The sequence below is a fragment of the Ceratocystis lukuohia genome (genome assembly GCF_044167205.1).
Source record: "Ceratocystis lukuohia strain C4212 chromosome Unknown Supercontig9_pilon, whole genome shotgun sequence".
In the NCBI taxonomy this organism is placed as follows: domain Eukaryota; kingdom Fungi; phylum Ascomycota; class Sordariomycetes; order Microascales; family Ceratocystidaceae; genus Ceratocystis; species Ceratocystis lukuohia.
This window is the reverse complement of record NW_027263528.1, coordinates 618,806-646,796: the sequence shown is the minus strand read 5'-3', so window position 1 is coordinate 646,796 and position 27,991 is coordinate 618,806. Positions and strand designations below refer to the sequence as shown.

Sequence of the window (27,991 nt, the reverse complement as noted above, 5' to 3'; positions counted from 1 at the left end):
TAGATCCAACTGTCTTGAAGAAGGTCAAAATGATCGCGATGTTAGACTGAGAAAGCCCTAACTCTTGATATCACAAAGGCCTTCTTGACATCGATGCTGTCACCCGTAATCGACGGTTTTTCTGTCTCATTTTGTGAGGATTTCAGCTGTTAGACATATTTTTTTCGAATTCTCAACTACATTACGTAGCTTCCAGCTGTCCCTAGGCTTCTGGTCGATGGTATCTTGGATCTGCTGACTAGCCTTCCAGTCTGCGGTACGAAGTACTGGGTGGAGGTAGGGGCATGCGCTGACTCGATGCATATCTCCATCTAGGCATGGCTTCTCCACAGGCTTTTGCTTTGATTGATCTATGGTTGTGGCAAAGCTGCCTTCTGTAGCTTCGTAGCCTTCGGGGCATTGATCGCCTGGCACTCCTATCTGAACTTGGCTAGAAGATCTCCAAAGATGATGCTCTCACCTTCTAACTAGCGGCTAACCACTCGTTCGAACCAGCCAGTTGGTGTGATAAGGCTGATAGAAGATAACAGTGCTTCGACTGCGCTGGCATTCTCTGCTTCTGGCAGTCCAAGCTTTATGAGATTCGTGTGTGCTGCCAGCAAGTTGTTGAACGATGTTTCGAGGCCCTGCTTCTTTGGCATCTGAAGAGCCTTCTTCCAGGCTTCGCGTGCCTGTTTATTCTTCTCAACAGTAGACAATTTGAAGCGATCGTGTAGAGCCGCGATTTGGTCTTTGACTGTGTATTTGTCTGCAAGAGTGAGCGTACGAAGATTGCCAGAGACACTTCCACAGCAAGAGCGCCAATAGCAAAAAATGACGAGCCTGCCTGCATCTCACGTAGCCATGGCTAGAGATAAGAGGGTAGCAGTAGATATTAGGAGGACGTACTGAATGTCCTGGAAGGAGGAATAAGAAGTTATTTTATCTCTATCTGTTTCTTGCCTGAAGAGCGGTTCTCAACCGATTTATAGATCCATCACTACCAGCCTTGGAAGAAGCACCTGATGTGTGTTTCTAACCCTAACGTTTGGGCGAACTAGATCAGGGTCAGAAATCCTGGTAATTCTGACTTCGGGTTATTGACAGAAAGCAGCAAACTAATTTTGATCACCACAATTGGCAAATGGACAACTTTGCATGGCTAACTAGCACCCCATTCATTCTCTTACATTGTAAGTCATCAGATCTAACCTCAGATAGAAGCAAGTAGCATCAGACGTGGCTACTGATTGGCGAAAAGGGTCTAAAAAGGGGCTATCTTAATAAAGTCCTCCCTTAGCCGCCAATGCATGCAACTAATAAAAAGCCCAGAGCCTATTACCGCTTTAGCCCATCAATGCTTACTCACGATGTTTCTGACTATCGTCTTCCTTGAAACTTCGTCCTCCGGCCTATAAGGACATCTTCAGTGTCTTTGCCAGTCTTGAGATGATGGGCCTTTGCTTTCGAGAGTATATGCACGCCCAAAGTATAAAGGCGCCTGCCAACCGCATCTTCCCATGTCTGGTTGAATCATGTATCAAAGACCAGAATTCTGCAATCAACATCAATCCTGAGGTTACCAAACTTTTCGCTACCCCATAGATGGCAGCTTCCCTCTTGCCATCTCACTCAGAGCCATGCTATGACGACTATCGGGACTATGACCCCCGCTTGGCCGCCCATCTCCTCCAGAGTCTCCCTTCTAGCGACTAGACCTCTCTAGAAGTCTTAGGTCACACTATCTGGGTTGCCCACTCGTATACCTCCACTACACATAGGTGTGTTTATTTCCGCTTCGCACAATTTGCCACCCAGCATCTGTGAAATGGTGGTTCTGGGGCTTGTCTTCCACACCAAAGACCCTGGCCACCTGAAATATCTCGTCATTCACGACTACCTTTTCTAGGCCCTCCAGGCATGAAAACTTTGTCTGCCCGATCCGGCCACAAGCTATAATGCCCAAATGGTTAGTGCACGCGTCATTTTAGATAGTTCGCCGCAATATACGACAACAGCACGTATCAAAGTCTCGCCCATGCACCGCCTCCCGGTGTCCTTCCACTCACTAGTGTCCCTGGGAGATTTATAGGGCCCAGAAGTAACCGGAGCAGATACGAGAGACTTGAGACAGGTTCACGTGAAGCAGTAGATCTCGAACTCCGTTTCGATCGTCGAAGTGGACAGCGCAGTAGATGATGTCACCGAATACTCGACGTCAGCCAGAGAGCACATTTGTAGTGTTCGGTGTTCCCATATCAGCAAGTGAATCAAGAGGATTTAAGGTTCTTGTCTCGAATCTAAACGCTTCTCGAGTCTTTCTCTTTGCCATTCGAAGGACAAACTCTGCCCTATAGAGGGCACTAGCAAGTGTAGTAATATCTCAGTGGCTTGTCAAACGCACGTCTCACGTCTTCCCCACCACTTTGGGTCCCATTGTCTTGTCCAGACGGGGAACATGCTGTCACTAGACAATTCTTGGCGCAACTGTCGAAATGCCCCCGCTAGCAATCAGGAGCGCGAGCCTGGCATTCAATTTCTGAAGGGCATCTATCATGCACGTCATTACTGGCTAGTTCCACGCTGAGCATCGCTACTTTCCAGTGGTAGCTGGCTGGATGGAAATTTGTTGAAGGACGACATAAGATGCTGGGTCTTAGTTACCGATTGACACAAATATGTATACCATCATCCAGAGGAAGGAGAAACTGAGACAGATATAAATACGGCTAGGGGAGTAGGAAAGTCACCGCGAGACTCGGTTAGGCAAAGTGCAAATCGTGCCCAACCGAGGCCTCATATGATTCATATGAGTCGCGTATCTAATCAGTAAAATAAACTAATTGCAGGAAAAGACAAACAAAGGTGTTGTTCCACGCATCAACAAGCTAGCTTCAAGGCACGAAGCCGTAAGGGTTTACCATCGCCTTTCAGCCACTCCTCATAGATACAGGAGTATCACTTCTACCTGCACACCTCCGCCTTGCTATCATTGCTTTAGCCATTCCTAGTGGCGTAATCTTGCTTCAGAGTTCCACAACACACATGCAGTTCAACATTTTGCATTTCTCTGGTTTTTATATAATTGGCTACGTGCAACATCCAGGCGGTTTCGACAGAGGTAGAGACATGTGCATGATGCGGGGTGCCAGGGACCACTTGCAAACGTTGGTTTACAGAAGGTCAGGAGCACAAGCAGGGCCAGCTTCACGGGTAATCAACAGTTGACTGTCGATGAGCTCAGCCAGCCTAAGCTAGGTAACGTGGCTTCCATAGCCGTGATCCGACTTCTTGGCATAGAAGGCTTCCTCCCATCCAAAGGCGCCTAACAAAAGACACAACACAACAGAATGCTCACCTTGAGTTAGCGGTCTTCTAAATCAAAGATATGTACTAAAATTTGCTAGCTCGGCAGACACTTCGTCTCATACTTGAACTAACATTGCCGACTTATCGTCCAGTGATACAGCCAGTAAAGTACTTGCCAGCTCAGGCAGAGCAACAACCGACGCATATGGCACTATAGCCTATCCAAGATACATCCCTCGGTACGCTGCGATACTCTTAAGTGGACAAAGGCTATTAGACTCTACATTAAGCTGCGGTAGCCTCAAGTTTCCAGAGACTCAACGGATTGCTTATCTGTCTAACTCTCGTCGTTCAGTTGTCTTCATCACCGACCAAACAAGCTCTATATCATAAAGATCATACCACAGAGGGAGCAAAGATACCATGTACGAAGGCTTGGTAAGGGACAGAGGCTGATATGGCCAAGGTGTAAATACCTTGGCTCGATGAGACGTGTCATACTATTCGATGGGATTCGCCCCTGCGTGTTGCTGCTAAATGCTTGGCCCTTCTCAGCACTCTCTTCGCCAACCAGCTTGCCGAGTCATCATCCCTGGTACGTCAGGGAAACAGTGGCCCAGATTTCTGTCGAGTCTCTTAGCCAGGCCATCAGCTACTATCTGATGCGTCCCGAGTGGCTCAGCGTGCAATCAACTTTGCTTTATGAGCCCACGTAGCGGTAGTACACAGCAATGTGTTTAGTTCTTTTTAGGCATTAGCTACTCCCACCCAGCCAGTGTTGTGGTGCCCTCGTTGCATTGGCCCCAAGTGGCAATCTCGTATTTACCACAATATGCCTATCTGAAAACAGTCCACGAAGTAGTCCTGGTTTCCTCGCTGCCGAAACCTGCTCATACTCAAACCCGAACGTCGATGGTTCCAAAGACCGTTTGCTGCTCTTGCACGGCTGACAATGTATGGACCTAATAGCTTTGACTTCCCACTACCTCTACATGGCCTATTGGCCCCGTCCTTGCGCGTAGTGCTTCTTATTTTGAACATGGCTAGCCAAAAGGCTCAGATAGTTTCAATGTCCAACAACAGTTTGCTAGCCTTATTCCCACTGCCAAACACATGAGTTTCCCTACCAATCCCCTAGATCGCTCAACATCTGCGCTTCCGCCGCTAGCGCTACATGACCTAAGACGTTGTGGTTTTCGTGAGGCCAGCAAATTGTTGCATGTGCCATATCTAGGAGCCCTATATTCGAGCTCTTCTAGGGTCTAGTCAACGCCTACTCCTAGTTACTTCATCCGCTTTGATCGTACTCTTTCAAAAACAGAATGCTTGCCAGCTCCTAGCCCGATCACGTCTTTGATCAGATTCCCCATTGCCGCAGAGCCAGTCACAGCAGTCCTTTAAGATTATTATTTCAGCCACATTTCCTGCATCTCTGCTTTGGGTTGACTGAACACGTCGCCCCTTCGACCTAGTGCATATGCTGTATCACATCGTACCTCGATAGTTGCCAAACGTTACTTAATTGTAGTAGCACATTACATGACCAGATGCAGTCCCTTGTCTACGCCAATCGACCTCGTTAGTGATCGCATAGTCCCAGTGTAGCAAATTGCCCTGATCATTGTCTCCATTTTCTTTTTCAGTTGTTGCAATCAATTTTCCGCGAAATCTGCATGTCCATGAGTTCCACGAATAGAATCTTTAGTGCTCTTGTCTTATTAGCAAGCATATCTAACTCAAACACTCCGTAGGCCAACCCAAAAGAGTATCTCAGGATCATTGCACAAGCTTTTTGGCGTCCCTTGACACAACATCGCTACACTTGGCGCGAGTCTCTGCTCGTCCATAGCATATGTTTCTCCAGGCATACTTCGCTGCTCAATAAATGGTGGCGTAATTGTCTGGCCTCACGAGATTTTAGCAGTGAGTAAGCTTTCTAACGGCTGATATTGAGTTATGTCAGCACTTGACTGTTAGCTGTCTATGATGCGAATGCGGCTCATCTTCATCATGTCCCACGTGGCCTGCCGGCTCGCCTCCCCGCTAGTGCAACCACAGCAAGTAGTACACCCCTTTTCTTTTGACTCGGTTGTCTTGCCACTGTGCGCACCTATGATGTATCGCCCAAGAACCACAGGTCCCTTGTTTACGTAGCTATTAGCCGTGGGCAAGTCGGTGGTTTTCAAGATGCACATGAACACGGCACGCTCTTTTAATTAATGACAGCTGCTTTTTGGGTCCAATGATTTGTTTTATTGTTGCGCACTGTTTGTTGCCTGAGCACCTCCTGGAAAAGCAAATTGACAACGAATAAACAACTACAACTTTGTGAACAGTGTGTGTGCATCACAGACTAGCCTAGACTAGACATAGCGTGAGATAATTCTTCACCAGCCGTCGCCAGCTGCCACGACGGGGTCTTAGGGTCTTTCCCTCTCGCATGATTACGGCTATGCTATTGTCTCTGGCATGTTTTTGCCTCAATTTAACTTATATACATTTGCACCCTCAGCTTGATGCAAGGAAACGAGACCCTGAAACGCAAAAGCCCCGTTCTTAGACATCTTCTTAAACCAAAGCTGTGAGTCTATGGCAAGCTGTTACGCCGTTCCTCACTGCAGGTTTCATATATCTCAAGGCTAGATACAAGTCTTTCAAGTCTTGCCACGCTCCATCTGCCTTAGTCTTCCGCTCGTAAAGCACTGCACAGGAGTGGCCCTGCAAGCTTGTAGAGCCTCCTAATATGAATGTGATAGGCAAACAGGGGAGAGCTAATAGCATGAAACAAATCCTACCAGCGCTCGGGATGCATCTATACACCCCAACCTCGACAAAGATCCGGCTCGTGCGTGAGGTGATCTTTAGGGCCAGAAATCCTATATATAGATTCGAGAACCAATATGCGGTGTATATGTGGACTGCACAATACTCAGGGACTCCGTTACGGATTGACCAACCAGCACAAGCAATTGAGAAAATGCGTGGCTTTGCAGTATACATTCCATGACACCCATCCCATCGTCTCTCTCCTCCACGTTCATTTCCCTGGTTCTGCACTTTCCTCTTTCTTCCAGTCGCTCCTGTCTTACGTATTCCTCCTTTTTTTCTGATCCCCTGCCCCTAGTGATACGGCTCGGCATCCCCACAACTAGACCAGTCAATCCTTTTCGGTATCGCGCCCCTTCCGCCACGGCATACCCAACTATCCTCGCGGTCGTTTCTGTCGCTCTGTCGTACCTGGATCGCAACAAGGTCTACAACGTACACAGCTGGTTTGGGTAGCTACGTTACGCGGCTCGGAACTTGTGTCGCTGGATCTACAAGAGACAGCCCCGTCGAATAAATTACGAGCCTTGAGCCCGAACATTCGTTTTCTTTCATCCCTTCTTTATCTGTCTTTGTCTTGCTTCTTGCCTTTTTTTTCTTCGCTCTTTTAGTATCTCCTCAAGCCACAATGGAGGCCTTCAAACGTCTCCCACCTTTCCGGCTACAAACACAAAAACTAACCCAAGCCTCGAGGCAATCCGACAATAAAGACGACTCCTCCCTACCACTGTTCAACGCCGAAAATTCCAACACAGGGGTGCCTCGTAGTCCCAGAACCAACAGCAGCTCCGACGACGAATATGACGATAAGGACGATGCCTACCCAGAATCTAACCCGTCCTCGGCGGCATACCCTCAACGCAACTGGAATACTGTGAGCTTGCTACCAACAACAATGGCCTCCAGGACTTCGCGATACCATATTCCAGGGCGTTTCATTCGCTATCTTTGCTTACTCCTAGCCCTCGCTGTTATTGCCTTCATGGGCGTGCTGGTACACGCAAGCATCGAGGAGAACAACAGCTTGGCCAACGGCACGCACAAGGCGCAACTTGAGAAACTGCCCACCAACCGCCCCAAGCTGTCGCCGCCTCCCAAAAACATACAAGACCAGCTGCTTGCCGACGATACCGACGTTTGGAACATCTTTCCCCTATTGACCAGATATTACGGTGGTCTCAAAACCCTTCGGCCGTTCGGCCAGGTCGAGCCCGAGTTCCCCATGTTTGAAAAGCAGGAACCAGAAACTCCCGAGAACCCTGAAACCCCTGAGGCTCCTAAAGCAGCGGAGTCTCGGGACGTGCCCACAAGCCATGCCTTTGACTCAGACGCCCTTCACTTCAACGATCAAAAGGAATGTTACCTTGACACCGCTGGCCACTTTAAAGTGCCGCCTCTGCACGTTTACGACGGCCGCCCGCATGGCTTTCCAGATCATGCCACTGGCTCATATGAGGTCCTTTCTCTGCCCGAAAATATCTGCCTCGATAGATACGGTCGCTATGGTCCCTACGGCTTTGGGTACTCCATCCGTGAGGGTGGTCTGGGCGCCGGCGAGTACGGCGATGTTGAGGGGATGGATTCTGTTTGGAAACAAGCCTCCAAGGTCAACTGGCATAACACCGATTGGGCCGATGCTCAGCGCAGGTGCTACAAGGCGAATTTATCCAGATTCAATACCACTGAACAACCAAGCCATCAGCCCAATGGCTTCTTTATTGGTGCCACCGACCAGCAGCAGAAGTCGGCCAGCACCGGAAAGCTGTCCCGCACCGCCGTTGTCATTCGCTGCTGGGATGAATACAACTGGACTCCTAATGACATCATGAACCTTCGTGCCATTATTTCTGAGCTTTCCCTCGCATCGGGCGGTCAATACGATGTCCATCTTCTTGTCCAGGTCAAGGACGAAGCCGCGCATCCTATCTGGGCTGACGATTCCATTTACAAACAACGCATCATTGACACTGTGCCAAAGGAGTTCCAAGGCATTTCGACGCTATGGACGGAAACTGAGATGCTCGCCCTGTACCAGGGTCTGTACGACGATTTCCCCAAGGGCAAGCACCTGCCCATCCATGGAGTGTACCGCGGCCTGCTGATGCCGCTACAGCTCTTTGCTAACCGCCACCCCGAATACGAACACTTTTGGCAATGGGAGATGGATCTTTACTACATCGGACATTACCTTGATTTCTTCCGTCGTATCGAAGACTGGAGTCGTGACCAGCCACGCAAGGGACTGTGGGAGCGCAATGCACGCTACTACGTGCCTACTGTGCATGGCTCATGGCAGAACTTTTCGGAGGAAACCGAAAGACAGACTACCCAGGGCGTTTCTGGTCCTGGTGAGCGCATGATCTGGGGCCCTGAGCATCCGCAGCACAAGTCTGATCTCTTCGAAACCGAGGACGACCCGGTGCCTCCTAGTGGGCAGGATGACACTTGGGGAGTGGGTGAAGAGGCTGACCTGATCACTCTAAGTCCCATATTTGATCCTGAAGGCACTTACTGGGGTGGTAATGACATAACAGGCTACAACAAGGACAAAGGCTTCCCTCCTCGCCGTGCTTTTGTTACAGTTGCCGGTCGTATGTCCAGGCGTCTACTCAACAAAATGCACCGCGAGACTGCCCTCAAAAAGCACTTTGCCTTTGCCGAGATGTGGCCTGGTACTGTTGCTTTACATCACGGCTACAAGGCTGTTCACGCGCCCCAGCCCATCTATGTTGATCGTGCATGGTCACTGCCCGCACTTGCATCTACCATCAACGGCGGAAGAAACGGTGCCTCCGGAGGCGCCTCATCAAGTGTCTTTGGTAACAAAGAAGGAAGTCTCGAGACCATGTCTTATTTCTACCGCTCAGAGTTTGTGGGCAACTTATACAGACAGTTCATTGGTCTGCAGTCTAAATGGACTTCCGGTCAACGGTTTGAGACCAAGGTTGACGAATCCAAGAATGGCCAGACTATTGACAGCATGAAGGGTGGTGAAGGAAGAATGTGCTTGCCGCCTATGTTGCTGCATCCCGTCAAGGGCATCGAAATTCCAGTAGAGGCGCCACCTGCAAAGGCCAAGACTGAAGAGGAGTTTGACGCCGGATCTTGAGAAAATTGTAAGGATAATAATATTCATTCATTTAGAGGAGTTGGGGTGTTTCTGTTCTGGATTTGCGGGGGGATGCCGTTATCTATCTAGTTTCTTTTCGGTGATGTACACTCAATAACAACTATAACCATATATGCGCCAACGTGGTGGTCAATCCTTGATCTCAATCATATTCGCTACAGTATACTATTAAAACTCGTCTGTATTTATCCAGAAATACGCTGTCGCAGAGTCCTTTGTAATTGCGACGTAGAAACATCGGCTTTGCACTAGTCTTACTTTCACCTCCATGGGACACTAATGACTTGTTTATCACCGCCCCTTCCCCCCATTCTATCCAACCGATGCATTGCCTATGCCTAGTTCCAGGGGTCTTATACTACCCGCTTCACTTCGAAGAAGCGACGTAACCACCATACCTGGAACAGAGATTCGCCAACAACCACGACAATAACAAACAGATTCCACCACTTGACACGGGCATTCGTACTTTCGGCAGTGTTGCGGTGGGTGCGTTCGCGGACAACAATATACGACTGCTCGTCCTTGACTTGGGCCAGGAGCTCGGAGAGATGACGGACTAAGAAGAGAGAAGAAGAGGCCATGTTAGCATGTGATTTTTTGAAGAGCATGATAGGGTGCGTTGTTCGGCCGTCGAACTTCACAACTAAAAGAAACACACCTTCGGTCTCGAGAGGGTCAGCCTCAATATCGGCCTCGCTGACGTAGACAATGCCGTGCACGTTGAATGAGACCTCCTTGCTGTTGGCACCCCAGTGCTCGTTACCAAAGCAGTAAACGTAGCGACCGTCAAATCTAGCATCGAAAGAGAAATCGCCATTGGAAACCGACTTTTCATAGGTCTCATACTGGCCCATGGGGTTCGTGACCTAACCGAAAATAATGCAAAGGAAGCATGATGGAGATTAGCATGATTTCGTGTCTCATACTAGCATTCGCAGGAGATCCTTGGCTCAGTACGGTTCGAGGAGATGGCACTCACCCAGAAGTCTATATCCAGGTTTCCGGCAGACCCAAACTGACGGTCGCCAACCTGGAAAGTCACTGACATTCGATCGTCCTTGTGGAGCTCTTCGTGGAAGCATTCTCTATCGTGGGCAGGCAAAGCGATGTTGTGGGCACTAGCAGTGTGGAAAGCAGTGGCTGCTAACAACAGCTTTGCTACGGTCGAGAAGAACATGGTGGTATTCAAGCTAATGGGAGGGAATAAAGAAAGCAATTGGACAGAATAGAAAATATAAGGACCAGATAAAGCCTCGCTCGTTCCTTTTAGAGCCGTCGTTCACTAAAAGATTGATTTGGAAATTGCTAGTATCGTCAGCTTCGGTTTGGTGTTTGGCTAGCAAAGCTTACAGCGCACCCCATCACCAAGTTATCAGTGCGTGCGCCTACATAAGCTGGCCCAAAATTACACCAAGCGGGTCCAAAGCTAAGCCGCATATCTCCCAGCAGCCTTGTTACTAGGGACACTCAACCTTTTCACACAACCCAACCCTAGTCTACTCCTCTCAAACTTCGACGTGGCCATAACGAAAGGGGCTTCTATTGTACCGATATTTAGCCGTAAAACCTGGACTGGAGCAGGGTACTTAGGAGGTACTTGTCCATATCCCAACTTTTCTATGTGCTGCTTGGAAAGCTCCAGGTACCTTTAAATACGTTATTAAGTACTTGCCACTAGTGCTTGGGGGTTGGGAAACAAGGGGGTCTATCTTGCATTCGTTGTCTTCAAAGTAAGGCTGATACAGCACTAACAGTACAACACCTTATACACATAGCCTTTTGTTAGTACACAACCATGACAGCTGTTCTCAAGAAAACCTGCCTATCAACTCAGCCTAGCAAGGGAAGGCCACCCCTCTATTACCTCCTAACCTTAACTCACCGACAAACAAACGTTGTATACCACATCTTCTACTGCCATACCTTCGATAAAGGGGACCTTCACTCTTTTCTACCTCTTCACTGACATCGCCGCGCATTCTAATAGTAAGTCTCCATTCTACCACTATCCGCTTTCCTCATTGCTTTACTTTTCTGTTTTCGCCATTCGCCATCTGCTTGCTACGATTCACCACAGCCTTGGCAATCTTCTTTCTGCATCACGACTCCTTTATTTGCGTCTTGGATATCCTTATCCTGCTCTCCGCGCACGCGTGCCTACAAGACTACATCTCATCCTCGAAAGTTGGTGTTTTCATCTGTCTCTCTTCCTTGTGATACTTTGCTTGAAATACGCTGCTCAGTTTCTTTCTTGCTTCCATCCTATCGTCTACATACATCCAGTCCTGAACAGTGGCAGGAGGGGGATGGTCATCACACACCAACCCAATAATAGCCTACCTTTTCGCAATCCATTCATCACCGCATCGGCAGTATTAACGGCAGCAACGCGCCTAGTGTCGCCTGTTGCCCATCCCGCTCTAGTTTTTTTTACCTTTTCTTTTCTTTTTTTATGCTTCTGTCCTATGCACACCTTCCATATTCTTCGTCCAGAGTAGTCAGCCTACATCTGAGTACTAGTAGTTCGTCTAGATAGGCGTTTACTTGACACCCATTAGAGTCTTCATCGACTGTTACGAGGAACCATCTATTCATTTAGGTTCGTCCCTTTGTGGCAGATTGCCTCAAAGGTGTCATGAGACTTTGGTGTCTTCACTATCCTTCAAATCTCTAGTGAGACAAACCCAACACCCCGCTTTCACTTTCCCCTGATAGTCTCACAACAATATGGCTAGCTGCCTTATCCGCTGTGATTTTGTGGCTGGTTTTTATAATCCACAGTCAGGCACGTTTTCCCCTTCAACTATTTCAGAAGTTCCATTATTATGTCAGGGCAGTGGTAGTCTTTCTAGCCTCCAATGCTGTTTATCTGTCCTCACCTCAGGAGGCTGAGCCTGCCTAACTGAATTAAATAACCTGGCATAGACCACCTTCACAATACAGAGCACTCATTTCGCAGCTTTTTCCCCTCCTTTTTTTTTCATCCTTCTGTCCACGCCCAACGCGAAACCTATATAAATTCTACCTACTTACCATATTTTTTCTTTACTCCGCAGGTACACATTTAAGGCTTTAGTTCCTTAAACTCTTCAACTTTTTTATACCACCATTTTTTAAGACCGACACCCCCCCAAAATACCGCCAAGATGGGTATGGCATTTTCGAAGGTGTTTGACCGGCTATGGGGCAAGAAAGAGATGAGAATCCTGATGGTTGGTCTCGATGCCGCTGGTAAAACTACCATTCTGTATAAGCTGAAGCTGGGTGAAATTGTCACCACTATCCCCACCATCGGTACGTTAATAATCGGCTTGTCCCATGACAGGTACACCAAACTCTTCGTAGCCATGTCTGCTAACTTGTAGTAATGTATAGGTTTCAATGTTGAGACTGTCGAGTACAAGAACATTCAGTTCACCGTTTGGGATGTTGGTGGTCAGGACAAGATTCGTCCCCTGTGGAGACATTACTTCCAAAACACCCAGGGTATCATCTTCGTTGTTGACTCCAACGATCGCGATCGTATCACCGAGGCCCGCGAGGAGCTGCAGCGTATGCTGAACGAAGATGAGCTGCGTGATGCTATTCTGCTGGTTTTCGCCAACAAGCAGGATTTGCCTGTATGTTTTATACCCTTTTCGCAGATTTGGCATGTGGGATGAAGACGTGCTAGAGCTCCTGATAAAGCTCTCGCCAAGAGCGGCGATATCCAATAAGTGGATTTGGCCAATCCCATCATCTATCCTCATGTCTACTGCCTAGCAATGCTTTGGAAGCTTATGTTCTAACAATTTCTCGCCTTAGAACGCCATGAACGCCGCCGAGATCACAGACAAGCTCGGCCTTCACAGCTTGAGGCAACGGGCCTGGGTAAGCTATCCCCCAAAATTTATGCTCGCATCACATTGTTCTTGGTGTGCTAACAGTATTCTTTCCCCTCACAGTACATCCAGTCGACCTGCGCCACCTCTGGTGATGGTCTATACGAGGGTCTTGAGTGGCTTGCCAACACCCTTCGCAAGGCCGGTCACCAGTAAAGGCTTTTCTATCGTCGATAAAGATAAATCTACAGCTAATATGCGCTTGCGATAACAAAGCTGTTCACACGGCGCATTGATTGCTTGCCCGCGTTCACGTCTTTTTAGTCTCTCAACGTCTACCTCTCCTACCTACATCTAGTCAGCGTCTTTCGGTTTTCGGTTGTAATTTGCGAAGTTATCGGTCAATGGCAATCGAATAGTCCATCAACAAACAACACCTTGTTTTTTTGTTCTTTTTTTCACACCTGTTTTCGCCTTTTTTTCTCTTCGCTTCCTATATCTTGTGCCCTAGGTAATGGATGTTCTTTGGCGATGTCGGGATCTCCATTACTTGCAACCCAATTTGCGTTATGTTATGAAATAATGTTGATGGTAATGATAACGGATGAGCTGGCTGGTTGCTGCACTGTTTATTGTTGGAGGCTAACCTGTGTCATCGTTTCTTGTGTCCGTAATGCTTCTTCATGTATCACTGCACGGCATATTCAATTTTTATAGTTGTTCCAGAGGATCCGGGCTACTATTGATTATATTGCTTCATGGTAGAACTTAGATTGGCAGATCTTGTCATGTGATGCTCTAGATATTGATAGACATGGTAAAGGCCAACGTCATGATAGAACAGTCACATACGTTTTTTTTGGGAAGATTCGAATAGCGGTGGATTCCCTAATCTGCTAGTAAAACATTATCGGAAAACAGCTATATGCTTTATGGCTTAGGGTTAAAGGGCCTCCCTCAATATAGTAAATGCATGCGATTAGGCGAGTATGATCATGTCAGGTTCTGCTAGTCAACAATTAAACCAAATATCGCATACAACGGCGCCCTCTATATAATACACAAGTGGCGTTCCTTTCTCGTGACTGTACTATATTGTCATCTACCGTGGCAAGATAGAAGCCTTATTCATCTGTCCATCCCACCCTTGAGTCGTCTTGGGCCATCTTGATGAACAGGATAATGACATGATTTGATATAAGAAGTGCAACACATGTGAGGGGCGATATTAATGCTAAGGAATGTTAATGCGACGCCAGTTTCTTCTCCTTTGGCCATCTTTGTGTGTCATTTCTCCTCGACCCCACTGTACATGTGAGCCCAATATTTAATCGTGCCGCAAGGACGCTGTGTTGGCGTCCAACTCCCGTTCACGCAGCGCCTGTTGGCTCGCATCTTTGAGGTGATCGTTTGTTGTCTTCTTGCGCTGGGCAGCAAGTTGAGCTCCAAGCTTTCCGGGTGTTCGAGAGGTGGCGTTTGCGCGACGCTGAATGGAGAAAGTTAGCTAAGGCTCAACGGGTTGTAATATTTACTGTGGCGGTTTTCGCAAGAATAAGTCAAGCTGGTAGATTATCTGATAAATGCTTGTTTTTTTTCTTCTTTTTTTGAAAAAAACAAAAACAAAAGGGGGCAAAAGATAGGAAAAGAAACAAGAGTAAGAACTCAAGTATCAAGGATCACGTTATATAACGTACCTCCGCAGCTTCTGCCGCTCGTCGTCGCGCTTCGTTGGCATCTGATGCGCCACCAGCAGGCCTTCCACTTGGTTCAGAAGCTGTTTTAGTATCAGGACTAGAGTTACCGAGCCGCTGAGTGGTGCCGGTATAGTTCTTTGGTACGGCAGAAGTGCGCGGCTGGGGAGGAGCAGAGCCCAGAACACGGCCGGGTGAGTTGAAAGCGTCGGGGTCGGGTTTACCACAGAGACATCCCATGGTTTTCTAGATTAGTAAATAGACTGGACTGGATGGTCTCAAAAAGAAAGACGGATGTGGTGAGCTGAGGTCGGAGAGGGAGGTCGATATGCTGTGGAGACTATCGATAAAGAATATCGCTAAGGGTTATCAATAAATGTCGGTTCAAGGTGTGATGAATGGCGACTGCGCGAAAATATGGTCAAGGGCCACAGATCGAAAGCCCTCAAAGGCAGTATTCAGGACTCGGTGAGTAACGTAGCAGAATATGATTAAAAGAACTTGATAGAAATAAAGAAGAAAAATGAAGCATAGAATGAATAATCGTTCACCCGGACAATGATTTGAGAGGATTACGATAGCGATAATGACGACAGAAACGCGGCAATAACCCCCCAAAAAGGCACAAGAAAGAACAGCCTAGGGACAGGTTATAGCCAGGGAAATGGGATCTATGGTGGTTACTCTTCCTCGCTATCTCCATACTTATTCCTTTAGTTTTCGTTTGCCTTTTTCTCTGCTATCTCTTGCCTGCGCAGATTGATTTACCCTCTAGCTTGGCAATGGTATTTTTTTTTCGTATGCTCAGCTCATTCTGCGATCGTTCCCGTGTGACAAGGACTAAGATTATATACAAGCGTGGTAGATCACAGGAAGAAGCAAATAAAAGTACTAAACAAATACCAGGAACATAGTAAAAAAATGCCTTTAAATAAGAGCTCGTTTTGAAATAAAAAAGGAAAAAAAGCACAACGGGAAGGTACATGTTCAAAGCGATATGATTGGAAAGAGAACAATGGGAACAGAACCGAAGAGCCTCATGAGCGGTGAGGAAGAAGGGTTAGCGAGGAGGAAAGGATACTAGGGTTATACAAGCTAAGATTATAGAGAGAGCTAGGAACCAATAGCTCTCGGCGTATTTTTCCTCACAGGCCATACGCAAGAGCTCCCACTCAATAGTCTTTCTTGGTCATAGAATTGTAAAACGCAGGGGCGCCGTTTTCTTTCGTCTGCTGTCGGTGAGGGGCCGGCTGCAAGACCACTCCCTCACCGAGAGACGGAACAATGTCTGTAATTGGTGGGGGGGCCCAGAGGTTGAAGAGCCCCACTTGCTTGGCTCAAAATGCAATATGTATTATGTACCTTGAGATATACGTCAACCCAAAAAGGTTCCAAATCAGTCAAAGTCCCATTCCATCTGGTTAAGTGGGGGAAAATGGCCATCAAGGTTCTTATTTTTTTTTTTTTGGCTCGTTTTCCCTTTTTCTTTGTACATGAGACACTGGAAGGAAAGAGCCTTGTGATTACTTTGGCGCCCTATTTCATGTGGTGCTGTAATAGGCTGAATGGGGATTGAAAAGAAACAGGTAATTGCTAGAGGAAGAGATGAGAGGGTAGAGGCAGAAGAAGAAGCCCAAGTGTGGAAGGGCAAGAGGGGTGTTTGAAAACACTATGGATATGGATAAGGAGGACATGATGAAGGGACAGAACGAACAACCACCAAGCAGACAGTCGACAATAAGGCGTTTGGAAGGAAGGAAGGAAGAGAGGAAGTGAGTGCAGGAGCAATAGTAACCAGCGCCAGGAGCAGCAGCAGAAGCAATGGCAACCAAGCAAGTTTGTAGGCAGTGGAAGCAACCCTTCTGTATTATCGGACTGAACCAAGAGCGAAACCTCAGTTTCTGTCCTTTTTTCTTCTTTGTTTTTCTGTATATACCCCCCGTGTGTCCCTCTTTTTCTCTCCCTCTCTCTCTTTCTTCCGTTTCTTGTTACCATATCCTCACGTTCCTTTTGTCTCGGCGCACCTTTGAATGGACGATAGGATAGGCTAAAAGGCTTGTGTTGTTCTGTATGCTGTGTGTACTTGCCATTTTTACAGACATCCCACATCATAACTGATTTGCTGAGAAGAAGAGTCTACTGACATTGTGAAGAGCCTTAGCTTGATCTAGAACTTGCTTTGCATACGTGCGGCCCTTCCTTTTCTCTATTGCTTCTTCTTGATGCTGCCTTGCTTGGCAAGCTGTCTAGCTTTGGGCTTCTCTAGTTCATGGTACTTACTGTTGTTACCTCTTGTTCTTGCCTCTTCTGATACTTCTTTCTGGCTCCTCCTACTCGCTCTTGCTCTTTTCGCCATTTTCCTGCCTCTTGCCTTGGATCATCTCTTGCCCTTTTCAGGTAACCTTTTCTGCCTCCTTTCAGTCCAAGCTTCACCACTGTTTGGCTCGCACGTTTTATTACTATCTTGCCACTCCCTTCCGTCCTCTTCTCTCGCTCTCGCTCTCGCTCTTCTCTTCTTTTTATTTTGTTTCTTCCTCCTCTTCCCTTTCTTCTTTTCTTTTCTTTTCTTTTCCTTTGGCCCCCCATGGGCTTTTCCTCTTCTGACAACCGGCCAGATTGCGTGCCACCGATCTCCCTCTTTATCCCTGGAGATGCAAACTCCAATGACGATGATTTTACTTCAGGGCCCTTAGCAGTGGGATTTTCTCCGGATCTGGCAGGTTTTGAAGGCACTGATCTCGACATGTTCAATACATCAACACCAACTGCTGAATCAGCACATGGTACTGCAGTAAATAGTGCTTCCCATTTAGATGGAGTACTGCAGCCATCCTCTTCTGTTTTAGTCTCGGCATCCCAGCAATCGCCCTCTTATCAACAGAACCAACAGTCACAGGCGGAACAATCACACCAACTGCAATTCGATATTTCCACCGCCTCTAGCCAATTGGACCAATTAGATATGGGGTCTTATTTGAATGCTAGCAACAACAGAGCCTCCTCCACCGCATCCTCAATATCTAACAACCACCGCAATCATAATCGCAACCATAGCCACAGCCACAACCACAGCAACAGCGGCGGCGGCAGCAGCAACAATATCAATAACAATAGAGCCGCTCACAACTCCGCACATTCCGTGCACAACTTCAACACTGACTTTACCAATCCCTCGACCGCCTCCCCTTACCAAATCCACCTGCATAACAAAACCCTTGGGCACGTCAATCTGCCTACAAGGTCCAGAAATTTGTCGTACGCTTTATTGCGCGGTGGAAATCCCTTATTTTCGGCACAGGCTAGAACAGAAAATACTTCTTTTCAGCCTTCCACGCCCACCTCGACACCTATGATGAACATGATGGATTTTTCTCATCCTTCTCCGGGCCCTAAATTTACAACCGATATCGATGATGACGTCTACTCAATCGCCTGCGGCTCACACTGCAATGACTGCCCCTCTCAATGTCATGACCCGGACTGCGACCGCTTGTCTGATGTTTGCACTGATGCTAATTGCGGCGATGTTGTTCTTGAGTGCGACGATGCGATTTGCGACATTGGTGAAGCCTGCTCCCAGCTTGATTGTCAGCCGCGTGACGTTGCTAGTGCCGTGAAAGCCCTGACATCATTTCATGGAGAGAACAGCGGCGACAACGGTGGCCATGGAGACATGAAAGTGCCGCTTGTCGGCATGGACCAGTCTTGGCCCACTTACATGTCGCAGGTCCCAAGTCATAGTCACTCTTCCGGGCCAAACACTGTAGCCAATAATGGCGATCCCAATGTCTCTGATTTGAACAACATAAGTCACCATAACCACACTCACACCCACCACCAAATGGGCACGATGTCGCCTGCGGCCCTGGATACCTCCTTCCATCCGCATTTGACCATGCAGCAATTGTACAGCGATATCATCTCTTTTCATGACGGTACTAGTGATGCACACCAGCATAAACGGCCATGTATAGCCGATAACGCTGTTTTCTGGCCTAACACATGCCACCTGCCTCGTCACGATTACTCAGACATCAGTATGCTGTTGCAAGATCAATCGCCTTATACTATGCCACTTCAAGAATGTGGTATGGCTTTAGCAGATCCCGCCCAAGCCCATCTTCATTTGAGGCAGGTCCATCAGTTATCGACAAAGGAGATGCAGTCCTCATTCCTCACTCAGATTCCTTGCTCCATGGGTCTTTTTGAAATGGAATCGTCGCATTCCCAATGGCCACCATCATCAGAAGATGTTAGACTCGCTACCTCTAAAATGTCGGGTCTCTCAGCTTCTACGTTGACACCCCCACCAACATCGGGGCCCGCAACACCTGCTACTAATACCATGGATGACAGCAATACCTCCATGCCTCTTTCCGGCCCTGGGACCAAGACAGATATTGGCCATTGTCATCGGTGCGAATGGGTACATGACGGCAATTTGTGCGCCATTGTGTTTGAAACGGAGGAGCAGCTGAATACACATTTGCTTCAAGACCACGCGAAGTCCTGTGAAAGGAAAGGCAGCGAGTTTGCCTGTTGCTGGGAATCATGCCCAAGAAGAATAGATAATAAAGGGTTTGGACAACGAAGCAAGTTGGAACGCCACCTTCAAACACATTCTGGCTGTAAGCTCCTTCTACATACGGACCATTCTCTTTATTTCACTCTACTCGAGAGCCGTCCACTAACCATGTGCTTTCAGACAAACCATTCCGGTGTGAAATTTGTAAAGAGCACTTCTCGGCAAAACAGGCACTAGAACAACATGTCCGTACGCATACAAATGACCGCCCATTCGCTTGTAAATTCCCCGGCTGCGAGAAAACTTTTAAACAACAAAGCTCCTTGAGTAAGTTAAGCCATCTAGTCCTACATTATGCGGAAATAAAAGCTGACTCTCTATACTTTATCGACTCATAGCAATGCATGAGCGTATCCATACAGGTGAAAAACCACTTGCGTGCCCCTTCCCAGGCTGCAATATGCGCTTCAATGAGTCTTCCAATCTTGCCAAGCATCGTCGTACCCACAACCTTACTGGGAGCCACATATGTACCGAGTGTGGCCGTGATTTCCATCGGCTAGACCAGCTTCGTCGCCATACTGAGAGGTTGCACGACAATGGAAGCAGTGGATTTAGTGGAGCCAATGCCACTGGCGCTGGCACTGGCGCTGGTACTGGCATTGGATCTGGAAGCGGAAGCGGAGCGGGAGCTGCAACCGGAGCATCTGGTAAAGGTGCTCCTATGAGTGCCGTTACGTGTGGACCTCAAAAGACACCAAGGTGTCGTGTCACGAAGCAGCGGTCATCCGCCCAGATGCAAAACAATACCTAGGTGATAGACGTGAAGAATGGGTGCGAGTTCCGATTCTTTTAAACAACCTTGGATTCGTGCCTTTTGCTTTGCATCATTTGCTTTATTCTATTTCCCTTGGCTTCTCACGGCTGCCGCTCAGTTTTTCTTGCGCCCGGATTATTTTATTCCCCCATCCCCTTCTTTGTTTCTCTTCTTTTTTTCATGCATATAGACGGAAGTCATTCCCATCTCTCTCGTTTCTCAACAGTATTTCTCCTTTCTTCTTTCTTTTCATCTCTGTCATAATTTGACTCGGCAGCATTTTCCTTTTTACCCTCCCATTTATGATTATTCTGCTTGTTTTACCCTCTCACCTGGTTCTCTTCATTTTTAACGCCCTTTTATTTATGATTCTCCTATTATTCCCCCTTCATTTACGCTCATCATGAACGCTAATAATCTCCCAATGCTTTTAACTGGACTCTGAGATTCTCGCGGATAGTTCCTGTACTTATCGTATCTCTTGGGCTTGACCCAAAAGAAAGAAAATAAAAATTGCCTGTTCGTAAAAAAAAAAAAAACACAAGTTTTGTGACTGTGTAGACGGTGGTTACGAAATGATGCTCCTAGGCTTGATAAAATATAACCCCAACCCATGTTTTTGCATAACCCTTTATCATGTACATCAACATTAACATAGCTCCTAGTTTTTTTTTTTTTTTTCCTTTTATCTTATCAGCCAATCCTCCTTTCTCATTGTCGAGTTGGGGTTAAAGCTGTACAGTTGTAAGGCAAAGATAACAACTTATTTTTTTTGTTTAATTTCGTGGTATTCATGATATCTAGGGAGGGTGCCCTAATTAATCAAAAGACAAGAAAATTGCAGGATTCATCCCATCATCAACGAAGAACATGTTTTTTCGTCCATTGATTTCTTTGTAGCCTTGGGAGTGTATTTGCTTTCCCTCTAGCGTGATAGCTTCTTTCTTCATAAGGCTCGATTGCGTCTTCTCTTCAGTTCCATCACTACTTTCTCGCTTGTTTCCATACAAGTTGGGCTAGATGCCAAACAGCTCACTCAGTTGCTTGGCAGTGTCGGCGGGGCCAACGACGGTATGGCCAATGGTGCGGGGGTCATTGAAGATTTGAAAGTCATTGCCGCCCTCAAAAGTCTTGTCGCCGAAGAAGTGTACGTTCTTGAAGGCATGGCCGTCGGGCTTGGTGGCAAATTCCTCGAGGTGACGCAGGCAGTAGGTCTTGTCCCAGCCAGTGGGGAAGACATCGAAGGAGATCTGGCCGCCGATGGAGTAGCTGTGGTGCGAGAAGGATAACACGATTGTTAGAGGGAGATGTGCGCTTTTGTTTCCAATTGTGAAAACATAGAAAGGGTAACAGAGAGGGGGGAAGAAAAGGTAGAGATGTATAAAAAAGAGCTACTCACGTCAGATCCATGTGTGAGAACTCCTTCTTCAGAGCAGCAATAAATTTCTCCCGAATCTTGTGCTCCAGATCGTGCTTCTCGTACGCGTTACGCTCCTCGGCCGAAGCGTTACGACCAATGGGCGAGATGTTGACCATTCCACGGCGGAACTCGAGGAAGGTGCCGCGCTTTATGGGCAGGTCGAGGTCGGCAACGTAGTGGAGGACAAAGCGGACAAACTTCTTGTACTCCTCCTCACCGAACCAGCCGATGAAGTTGGCTGAGGGCAGCGGGGTGCCCTGGTAGAAGGCGGTCAGGCCGTTTTCGGGGAAGCAGAAATCGAACATGTCGAGAACAGAGCGACCGGTGTCGCCCATCTGCTCAGAGGCCTTGCCGTAGTCGGAGCCACCAACAAAGCCAATGGCCATGGTCTGGCGCAGCTTGGACAGCACCTCGACCATCTCGGGAGAGATCTTCTGTAGATGGGGGACAAGAAAATCGGGTTAGATATGAGAGGAAATTGCAACGGGGTCATAATAAGCATTTGGCTGATGGGAACGAACTTTGCGGGCGGGAGTCAGAGTGTCATCGACATCGAAGAGGCAGATGGTATCATTGATGGGGCGCTGGCCGATAGGAGGATAGGAAGGAGTAGCCATGGTGAATGATTGTTATATAAAGGGGTATCAAGAAAAGAGGGCGAGTTAAAAAGACGCTGCGATAGTACAAGATAGGGAAGAAGAAAAAGAGTAAAAAACGACAAACAACGGAAGTAAAATAAGGAGGTGCAAGTCGCTGTAAAATAGAAGGGAGCTGTTACCCTGGGGGTCCTTTCCTTTCGAGAGCAGAAGGAAAGAGAGAGCGGGCAGGAAGGAACTTTGGAGGAAGGAGGGGCAGAGGGTACGCATGCATGTATAGATGTGCAGTAGAAGTATGGTAAATTCAACTATTTATCTATACGGCAAGGCAAAGCGTTAGCCGCCTTGTTTATCTACACACGTGCAATGTTATATTACAGCTTGCGATCATTCATGCCTTGTTTGTCTGTTTGCTTGAGCCTCGAGGGCGTGGTCTCAAGCAAGAGCCTTCGATAAACTAACACGGGGACAAGACAGTGTGGGGCATCTTTGGCTTTGGGCGAGAAGTGAGGCAAGTAAAGCTACGCAGGTTGATTTGTGACTTGACGAATTCTCCGCCTCTTCATCAGCTGGCGATCAATTGGGGTGATGAGCTCGAAACCCCAATGTCTATAGCTTCCTCTTTCTGTAATTTAATCGATGAGATGGCAGCAGCGCTGTTGGTTGATCTCAAGACAAGAGCTTCATGAAAGAGCCCCACCTGCAATTGGAGAGGACACCTTAGCTACAGAGTGGGGCTGCTTAGAAGTTACTCAGGCAATAAATACAATACTTTGCAATGGTCTGTTTCTTTATTCATTATTCATGTGGCGCCATAAATGCTTAGTTATTGTGCTTTCCACCTGGCACCAGGTGGCAGACTATAGTCTTAGCACTGATCTGTAGATAACCATCCTTGGCCTCTTAATAACACACAGTTTGCTCTCAAGTCATTTATTATTATAGTTCTATTATGTCTCAAAGATTTTAAGATTCTATCGACTCTGGACCTGTGATCCTATCAAATCGCCACTAGCTCTTAATGGGCCTCGGTCTACTGCTTGTCTTGAGTCTGCCCACCCTTGCCTGAGAATCCCGATGCAATGCCTTTGCCTAGGTTGATCAGGTCGTCCTGCTGGCCGCCCTCGGAACCATAGGCAGCATATGCGCTCTTGCCCACGGCGCCAATCTCTGAGAAGTCGGTGGACTTCCCGGCAGCGCGGTTGCTGTTGAAGTCGCCGTAGGCCTTGGAAGCTTGCGATCCAACGTCCTCCCACTTCGACTTGCCGGAAGAGGCGGCGGCTCCCGAGTTGGAGTCGGCGGCAGACATGCTCTGGCCCTCGGTTTGGGCCTGGCTGTCCGGGGCATTCTGGCCTGAGCTAGACTTGTTGCCGCCCATCTGCTTCTCAGCAAATTCGCCGGCCTTGGAAGCAATAGATCCGAAGTTCATGTTTGCGGCTGTTAGTCTGTGTATGTGGGTTTGGAAGTGGAGCTGAAAGTAAAGAAGTTGGTGTTGCAATATCGGCAAGATCTGGATGATGTGAACGGTGTTGGTGATTGGGTGGGTTGTAAATGTCCATTGCGCGGTGCTTTTCATGCTTTATATACACGAAAATACCGCCTCCGCTGCGCCGTTTCCGGCCTATTTGCCTCGAGCTCGCCATCCCTTCTCCCTCGTAGCATCATCGGTGAGCATTAGAAAAAAAGATTAGGAACTTCCATCTCTGGATTTCCTCTTCCGTCGAATGAGCTACATCGTACGCTAGAAGGAAAACCATGTCAAAAGAGTTATGGCTGGCTAGCTTGGACTCTAAGCTTCAGCTCCACTATCTCTAGTGGCATTATCAGCTGAGCGGCAATATTTTGCCTATCCCGTAGCAGAGAAGGATAAGACCTCTCAAATTGACATCCGGGGCAATCTTTTGGTATCTTGGAAGCCGATAATGATAATGGCCTCCCATATAGTTAATTATGCTGAATATGAATATACAAAAACAACCATGTGACCAAAAGCGCCGCCCACCCACGCCAAATCCAATCAAATCAACAAATAAAATCCCAACGCTGCCCACGCTCACAAACTAAAGAATGACACCATATTAGAAAGAAAGGGCCGTAACCAAGGAACTATCGCAATAACATAGGGAATGAAAGCATTATAAAAAAATGAAAATGAAAATGAACGGGTAGCTGTGGCCTTATCGTAGGTAGCCACCGAGTTCCAAAGCAACGTTGATGCTTGTGGTCACCCCCCAGAGGATGATGAGACCCCAGCCGATTTTGCGGTTGAGCACCCATTTATTCGCCGGCACTACTACCAGCAAAACAACCAGTGTAATCAGCAGGCCTATGGCTGAGATCAATAGCGCTCCGCCAACCTCGACCTTGAAGGGCTTGTAGTGAATTGGCTTTGAGGGGTCATGCTGGTGTTTGTGATGTGCACGGCGATACATCATCATGACACCGCCGACACCAATCCCTAGGAGAATGTTAAGCATGGGACCACCGAAGCATGCGGCTCTGTAAAACAAGCAAGAAAAGTAAGGTGTTAGTTATGTTCCACAAGAGAAGGGGTAAAAGTAGAGAGATGAAAAAAAAAAAAAAGGTAAAACTTACAAGGCCATCACTGGGTATCCCAAGCGCGCAACGGTTATATCTGCTACCAAATCACCCAAGCTATTGCCTGCCGCAAAGATGGTTAAGCCTAATAGGGCCTCAGAGATATCCATGATGACGCCTACTGCCTTGAGCACGCCAACAACCTCCCCAGCAATTGTCGCAATCCAGGCAATGCTCACCAGGAACCCCATGAAACACAGCATTGAGTGGTATTTAGGCCGCACATCATGCGCTGTAGTCAGGAGGAAGACCCCAAACATGAGCATGGAGAATGCTAAGCCCATAAGAAGAAAGTGTTTGAGACTTTTCACGGGGTTGGCGAGATCTTCAAGTAAATTGGCCCAGACCACGCAAACAAAAAAGGCTGGTCCGGTGAAAATTTGCACCCCAACGAGCCATCGTGACCAGCTAAGTGCCGCAGCAGCTTCTTGCTGAGTCTCCGAGATCTTAGCCGAGAGCATCGCCGCATCTACGGGCGCTGTAATGTGCAATTCAGAGCGAGTATTGGTCGGCGAGTCAATAGCAATCAGGGCTGGCGTGGCAACACGGGACGACCGGAATACTGACGAGTTCTTACGCCCGCGGCTCAGGCTATAGCGTCGGTAGCGCTGCCACTCATTTTCACCGCAAGACGGAGGATTGACGAGAGAGGGAGAGAAAGGCGCCGTAATGCTAATCGGCGTTGTTAGATTTACAGGTGTGTATGTGCCGTTTGCAGCTACGGAAGTTGCTGTTGTTACAGGCGGGGCTAATGGAGGAATAGGAGTCGAGGATGGCAGTGTGTAGTCCGCGTGGTCGTCCTCGCCCTCGATATCTTCTCCATCAACAACCGGAAGGGTCAAAACCAGCAGCAGAATACTGGGAACTGTAACGATGCTGATGAATTTATCCCAATGGCCCTTGTCTTCCCATCTTTGAAGTGTGGGGAACAGAGTGCAGCTCAAGGTACTTGGAGATGGAAGAAACGACGGCCACCAGGAGTATGGAGAGCTCTCTTGCAGGCTAGCTGAGCGGGGACTCTCTATGTTCAACGTCGGGACGACTACGGACATTTGTGGCCCTTCAAACCCTTCTTCGACTTCTTCGGGAATAGTAGGCGAGACTGGCAGAGAGGTAACATCAAGGCCAGGGAACGGAGAAAGGGGGGATTCTACCTCTGATGGAACCGTAGCTTGTGCTAAAGGACTAGGAATATGAAGCTTAGGGAGAGTCGTTGGACTTAGTGGACTACGCCTTGCACTACTTGACCCGGCAGAATGGCCACTCTTGGAGTGATGGTGGTGCTGGAAAACAGGAGGGGGGGCGAGATTGCCGTCAATCTTGAAAGAACGAAAAGAGGACGAAGTTGAGCTTGCAGTTCGCGAGTGCTGGTGAACTGGTCTTTGATCAGATGAGGGCGTGTGGTGTCTGACTGAGGCGCCACGAAGTAGACGGCTTAGGTCATCAGTCGAGGCCATGGCAGGAGGTGGGACTAGCACAGGCAGGTCATTGCCATTAGGCTGATCTCCAGAAGATAGAGCTCGCTCACGCATCAGAGAAGGTCGACTTAGATCACCTAGAGCCAAAGGACTAACGGCCCCAGTGCTGAAATGGGGACTAGGTGAGCGAGAGCGGCTGGTGGGTGGGTTGAACATGCCTTCCATATCCGTAGTTGACCAGCACCGCGAGTGCGATGGGGGTCTGGTGGCAGAAGAAGAAGAGGAATGGTTATGGCATGGCACAGGGTTCAGCTCTCGCTGAACACGGGCGAGATCAGAGCGAAACTCAAGAGCACCAACTAGACTGGGTCTGATAGGTGTCATTACAGTGTTTCTTCTACGCCCAGGCGGTCGTAAAACACGCATATTAGACGAGATTTCAGCAGCCACTAGACTTTCAAGATCGTCATTCTCCTGGGCCTCTTCCTCCTCGTAATGGCGTTTCATACCACTTTCAAGAAGAGGCGTGGTTGGATCCGCGTTTTCGGGTGGCGATGGGTGCCGAGTGTCGGGACTTAGTAGCAAGACAGAGGAATTGCTAGACCCATAGAGGCGAATGCTATGTGAAGTGGAGGCTGCATCTCGGTCTCTATAGGGTTCAAACTCGCAGTTGTCCTGATAAATATGTCGAGCAGAGATACTTGACCTCTTCTCGTACCAATGCCAGGTGACAACAGTCACCACGTACAGACCATAGTAAGCAATCATGACCCAGCACTCCCAGTAGAGAAGCTTCCCATCAAACAGGAAATAAGTGGTGAAGACAACCGCGAAAATGAAGAAGCAGATGTCGCGCACAAACGTCTTTTTAGCTACCCGAAACTCCTGCACAAGGGCCATAGAGCCCGCCACTACGGCTGTAATGAAGGAGGCAGCACCAATCAGCTCACCAACCGCCATTGATGCGCTCCCCGAGCCCATGGCAGCAAAAGTGCTAAAGACATCGGGCGACCCATTTCCAAAGGCAAGAAAAGTTACGCCGGCTAGGCTCTGACTCAAACCCAGCAGACTAGAGATTGTGGCTAGGTTGACGCTGAAAAAGTCGCTAGCAGCGATGCCAATAGTCGTGAACAAAAGACCAAGCCACATTACCAAAAAGACGAAGTTGACGGGCTTGCCTAATGGTGCGTAGCAGTAGTATAGCGAAAGATAAGAAATGAGGCCGGCATTCTCGTCGCTGCAGTGCTCCTGGACAAAGCTGCATTTGTCGGTCGCGTAGATGACGTCACGGCAGTCGAGCTGCTTGGCGACGGAGCGTTCCAGAGTTGCGAAAGAATATTGTGGGAGAGAGTCGGGGGGGTCGTCAGGGCCACGGTTAATTCTAAGGCCAGGCACAATAGTATGTGACACATAGGACCATGATGCAAGTAGGAATATGGTGGCTATAGTAGCTGCAAAGGGACGCAGGCTAAGGGGCCGTCTGGGTTTTCGGAAAGACACAGCTGGTCGGGCCCGTGGATTCAACGGCCGGAGCCGAGGGGGACTAGAGTTTGACATTGACGAGGTACAGTCCTATAGATTCGGGGGTTTTATGAAGAGTTCGGATAGGAGTCGATTTGGCTGGAGTTGGCGCAAGGGGGATATTGGAAACCCCAGATTCGGCGGAGCGGCAATTAATTAAGCGAACACTCGGAGTGTTTCATAGGAGGACGGAAGACAAGAAAGGAGAAGCTATCTTAGGAGGTGGATAGGTAGGTAGGGTAGACGGGTTAAAATGGGATGTGATGGTTTATGTGACACGGACAATGAGGTGGACAGTGGCATGCCCTCGGCCTGGCTGTATGTGCATGTATAAGGA

General features: G+C 48.2%; 9 protein-coding genes across 9 annotated transcripts; 3 read left to right on the top strand and 6 right to left on the bottom strand.

Annotated features, from left to right (window-relative positions):
- Positions 1 to 41: 41 nt before the first annotated feature.
- HOO65_090144 (uncharacterized protein) lies at positions 42 to 845 on the bottom strand (the record flags this gene model as incomplete). Its single annotated transcript, XM_071004599.1, has 4 exons — positions 42 to 121; positions 186 to 420; positions 480 to 783; positions 838 to 845. 4 exons carry the CDS (start codon positions 843 to 845, stop codon positions 42 to 44), a joined length of 627 nt encoding a protein of 208 aa, XP_070856030.1.
- Positions 846 to 6,742: 5,897 nt separating this feature from the next.
- On the top strand, positions 6,743 to 9,223 carry HOO65_090143 (uncharacterized protein; the record flags this gene model as incomplete). The annotated part of the gene is made up of 1 exon (XM_071001608.1): positions 6,743 to 9,223. One exon carries the CDS (start codon positions 6,743 to 6,745, stop codon positions 9,221 to 9,223), a length of 2,481 nt encoding a protein of 826 aa, XP_070856029.1.
- Positions 9,224 to 9,597: 374 nt separating this feature from the next.
- On the bottom strand, positions 9,598 to 10,424 carry HOO65_090142 (Endosomal protein P24B; the record flags this gene model as incomplete). The annotated part of the gene is made up of 2 exons (XM_071004594.1): positions 9,598 to 10,113; positions 10,227 to 10,424. 2 exons carry the CDS (start codon positions 10,422 to 10,424, stop codon positions 9,598 to 9,600), a joined length of 714 nt encoding a protein of 237 aa, XP_070856028.1.
- Positions 10,425 to 12,393: 1,969 nt separating this feature from the next.
- On the top strand, positions 12,394 to 13,284 carry HOO65_090141 (ADP-ribosylation factor; the record flags this gene model as incomplete). The annotated part of the gene is made up of 4 exons (XM_071004585.1): positions 12,394 to 12,541; positions 12,623 to 12,867; positions 13,052 to 13,117; positions 13,174 to 13,284. The coding sequence occupies 4 exons, from the start codon at positions 12,394 to 12,396 to the stop codon at positions 13,282 to 13,284; spliced, it is 570 nt and encodes a 189-aa protein (XP_070856027.1).
- A 1,111-nt stretch (positions 13,285 to 14,395) lies between these two features.
- On the bottom strand, positions 14,396 to 14,999 carry HOO65_090140 (uncharacterized protein; the record flags this gene model as incomplete). Its single annotated transcript, XM_071004616.1, has 2 exons — positions 14,396 to 14,554; positions 14,763 to 14,999. The coding sequence occupies 2 exons, from the start codon at positions 14,997 to 14,999 to the stop codon at positions 14,396 to 14,398; spliced, it is 396 nt and encodes a 131-aa protein (XP_070856026.1).
- A 2,344-nt stretch (positions 15,000 to 17,343) lies between these two features.
- Positions 17,344 to 20,098, top strand: HOO65_090139 (Zinc finger protein 76; the record flags this gene model as incomplete). The annotated part of the gene is made up of 2 exons (XM_071004447.1): positions 17,344 to 19,387; positions 19,683 to 20,098. 2 exons carry the CDS (start codon positions 17,344 to 17,346, stop codon positions 20,096 to 20,098), a joined length of 2,460 nt encoding a protein of 819 aa, XP_070856025.1.
- A 1,019-nt stretch (positions 20,099 to 21,117) lies between these two features.
- HOO65_090138 (Phosphomannomutase) lies at positions 21,118 to 22,138 on the bottom strand (the record flags this gene model as incomplete). Its single annotated transcript, XM_071004573.1, has 3 exons — positions 21,118 to 21,370; positions 21,501 to 21,955; positions 22,043 to 22,138. The coding sequence occupies 3 exons, from the start codon at positions 22,136 to 22,138 to the stop codon at positions 21,118 to 21,120; spliced, it is 804 nt and encodes a 267-aa protein (XP_070856024.1).
- Positions 22,139 to 23,150: 1,012 nt separating this feature from the next.
- On the bottom strand, positions 23,151 to 23,546 carry HOO65_090137 (uncharacterized protein; the record flags this gene model as incomplete). The annotated part of the gene is made up of 1 exon (XM_071001607.1): positions 23,151 to 23,546. The coding sequence occupies one exon, from the start codon at positions 23,544 to 23,546 to the stop codon at positions 23,151 to 23,153; it is 396 nt and encodes a 131-aa protein (XP_070856023.1).
- A 748-nt stretch (positions 23,547 to 24,294) lies between these two features.
- Positions 24,295 to 27,690, bottom strand: HOO65_090136 (putative cation exchanger C3A12.06c; the record flags this gene model as incomplete). Its single annotated transcript, XM_071004438.1, has 2 exons — positions 24,295 to 24,616; positions 24,713 to 27,690. 2 exons carry the CDS (start codon positions 27,688 to 27,690, stop codon positions 24,295 to 24,297), a joined length of 3,300 nt encoding a protein of 1,099 aa, XP_070856022.1.
- Between the last annotated feature and the right edge of the window lie 301 nt (positions 27,691 to 27,991).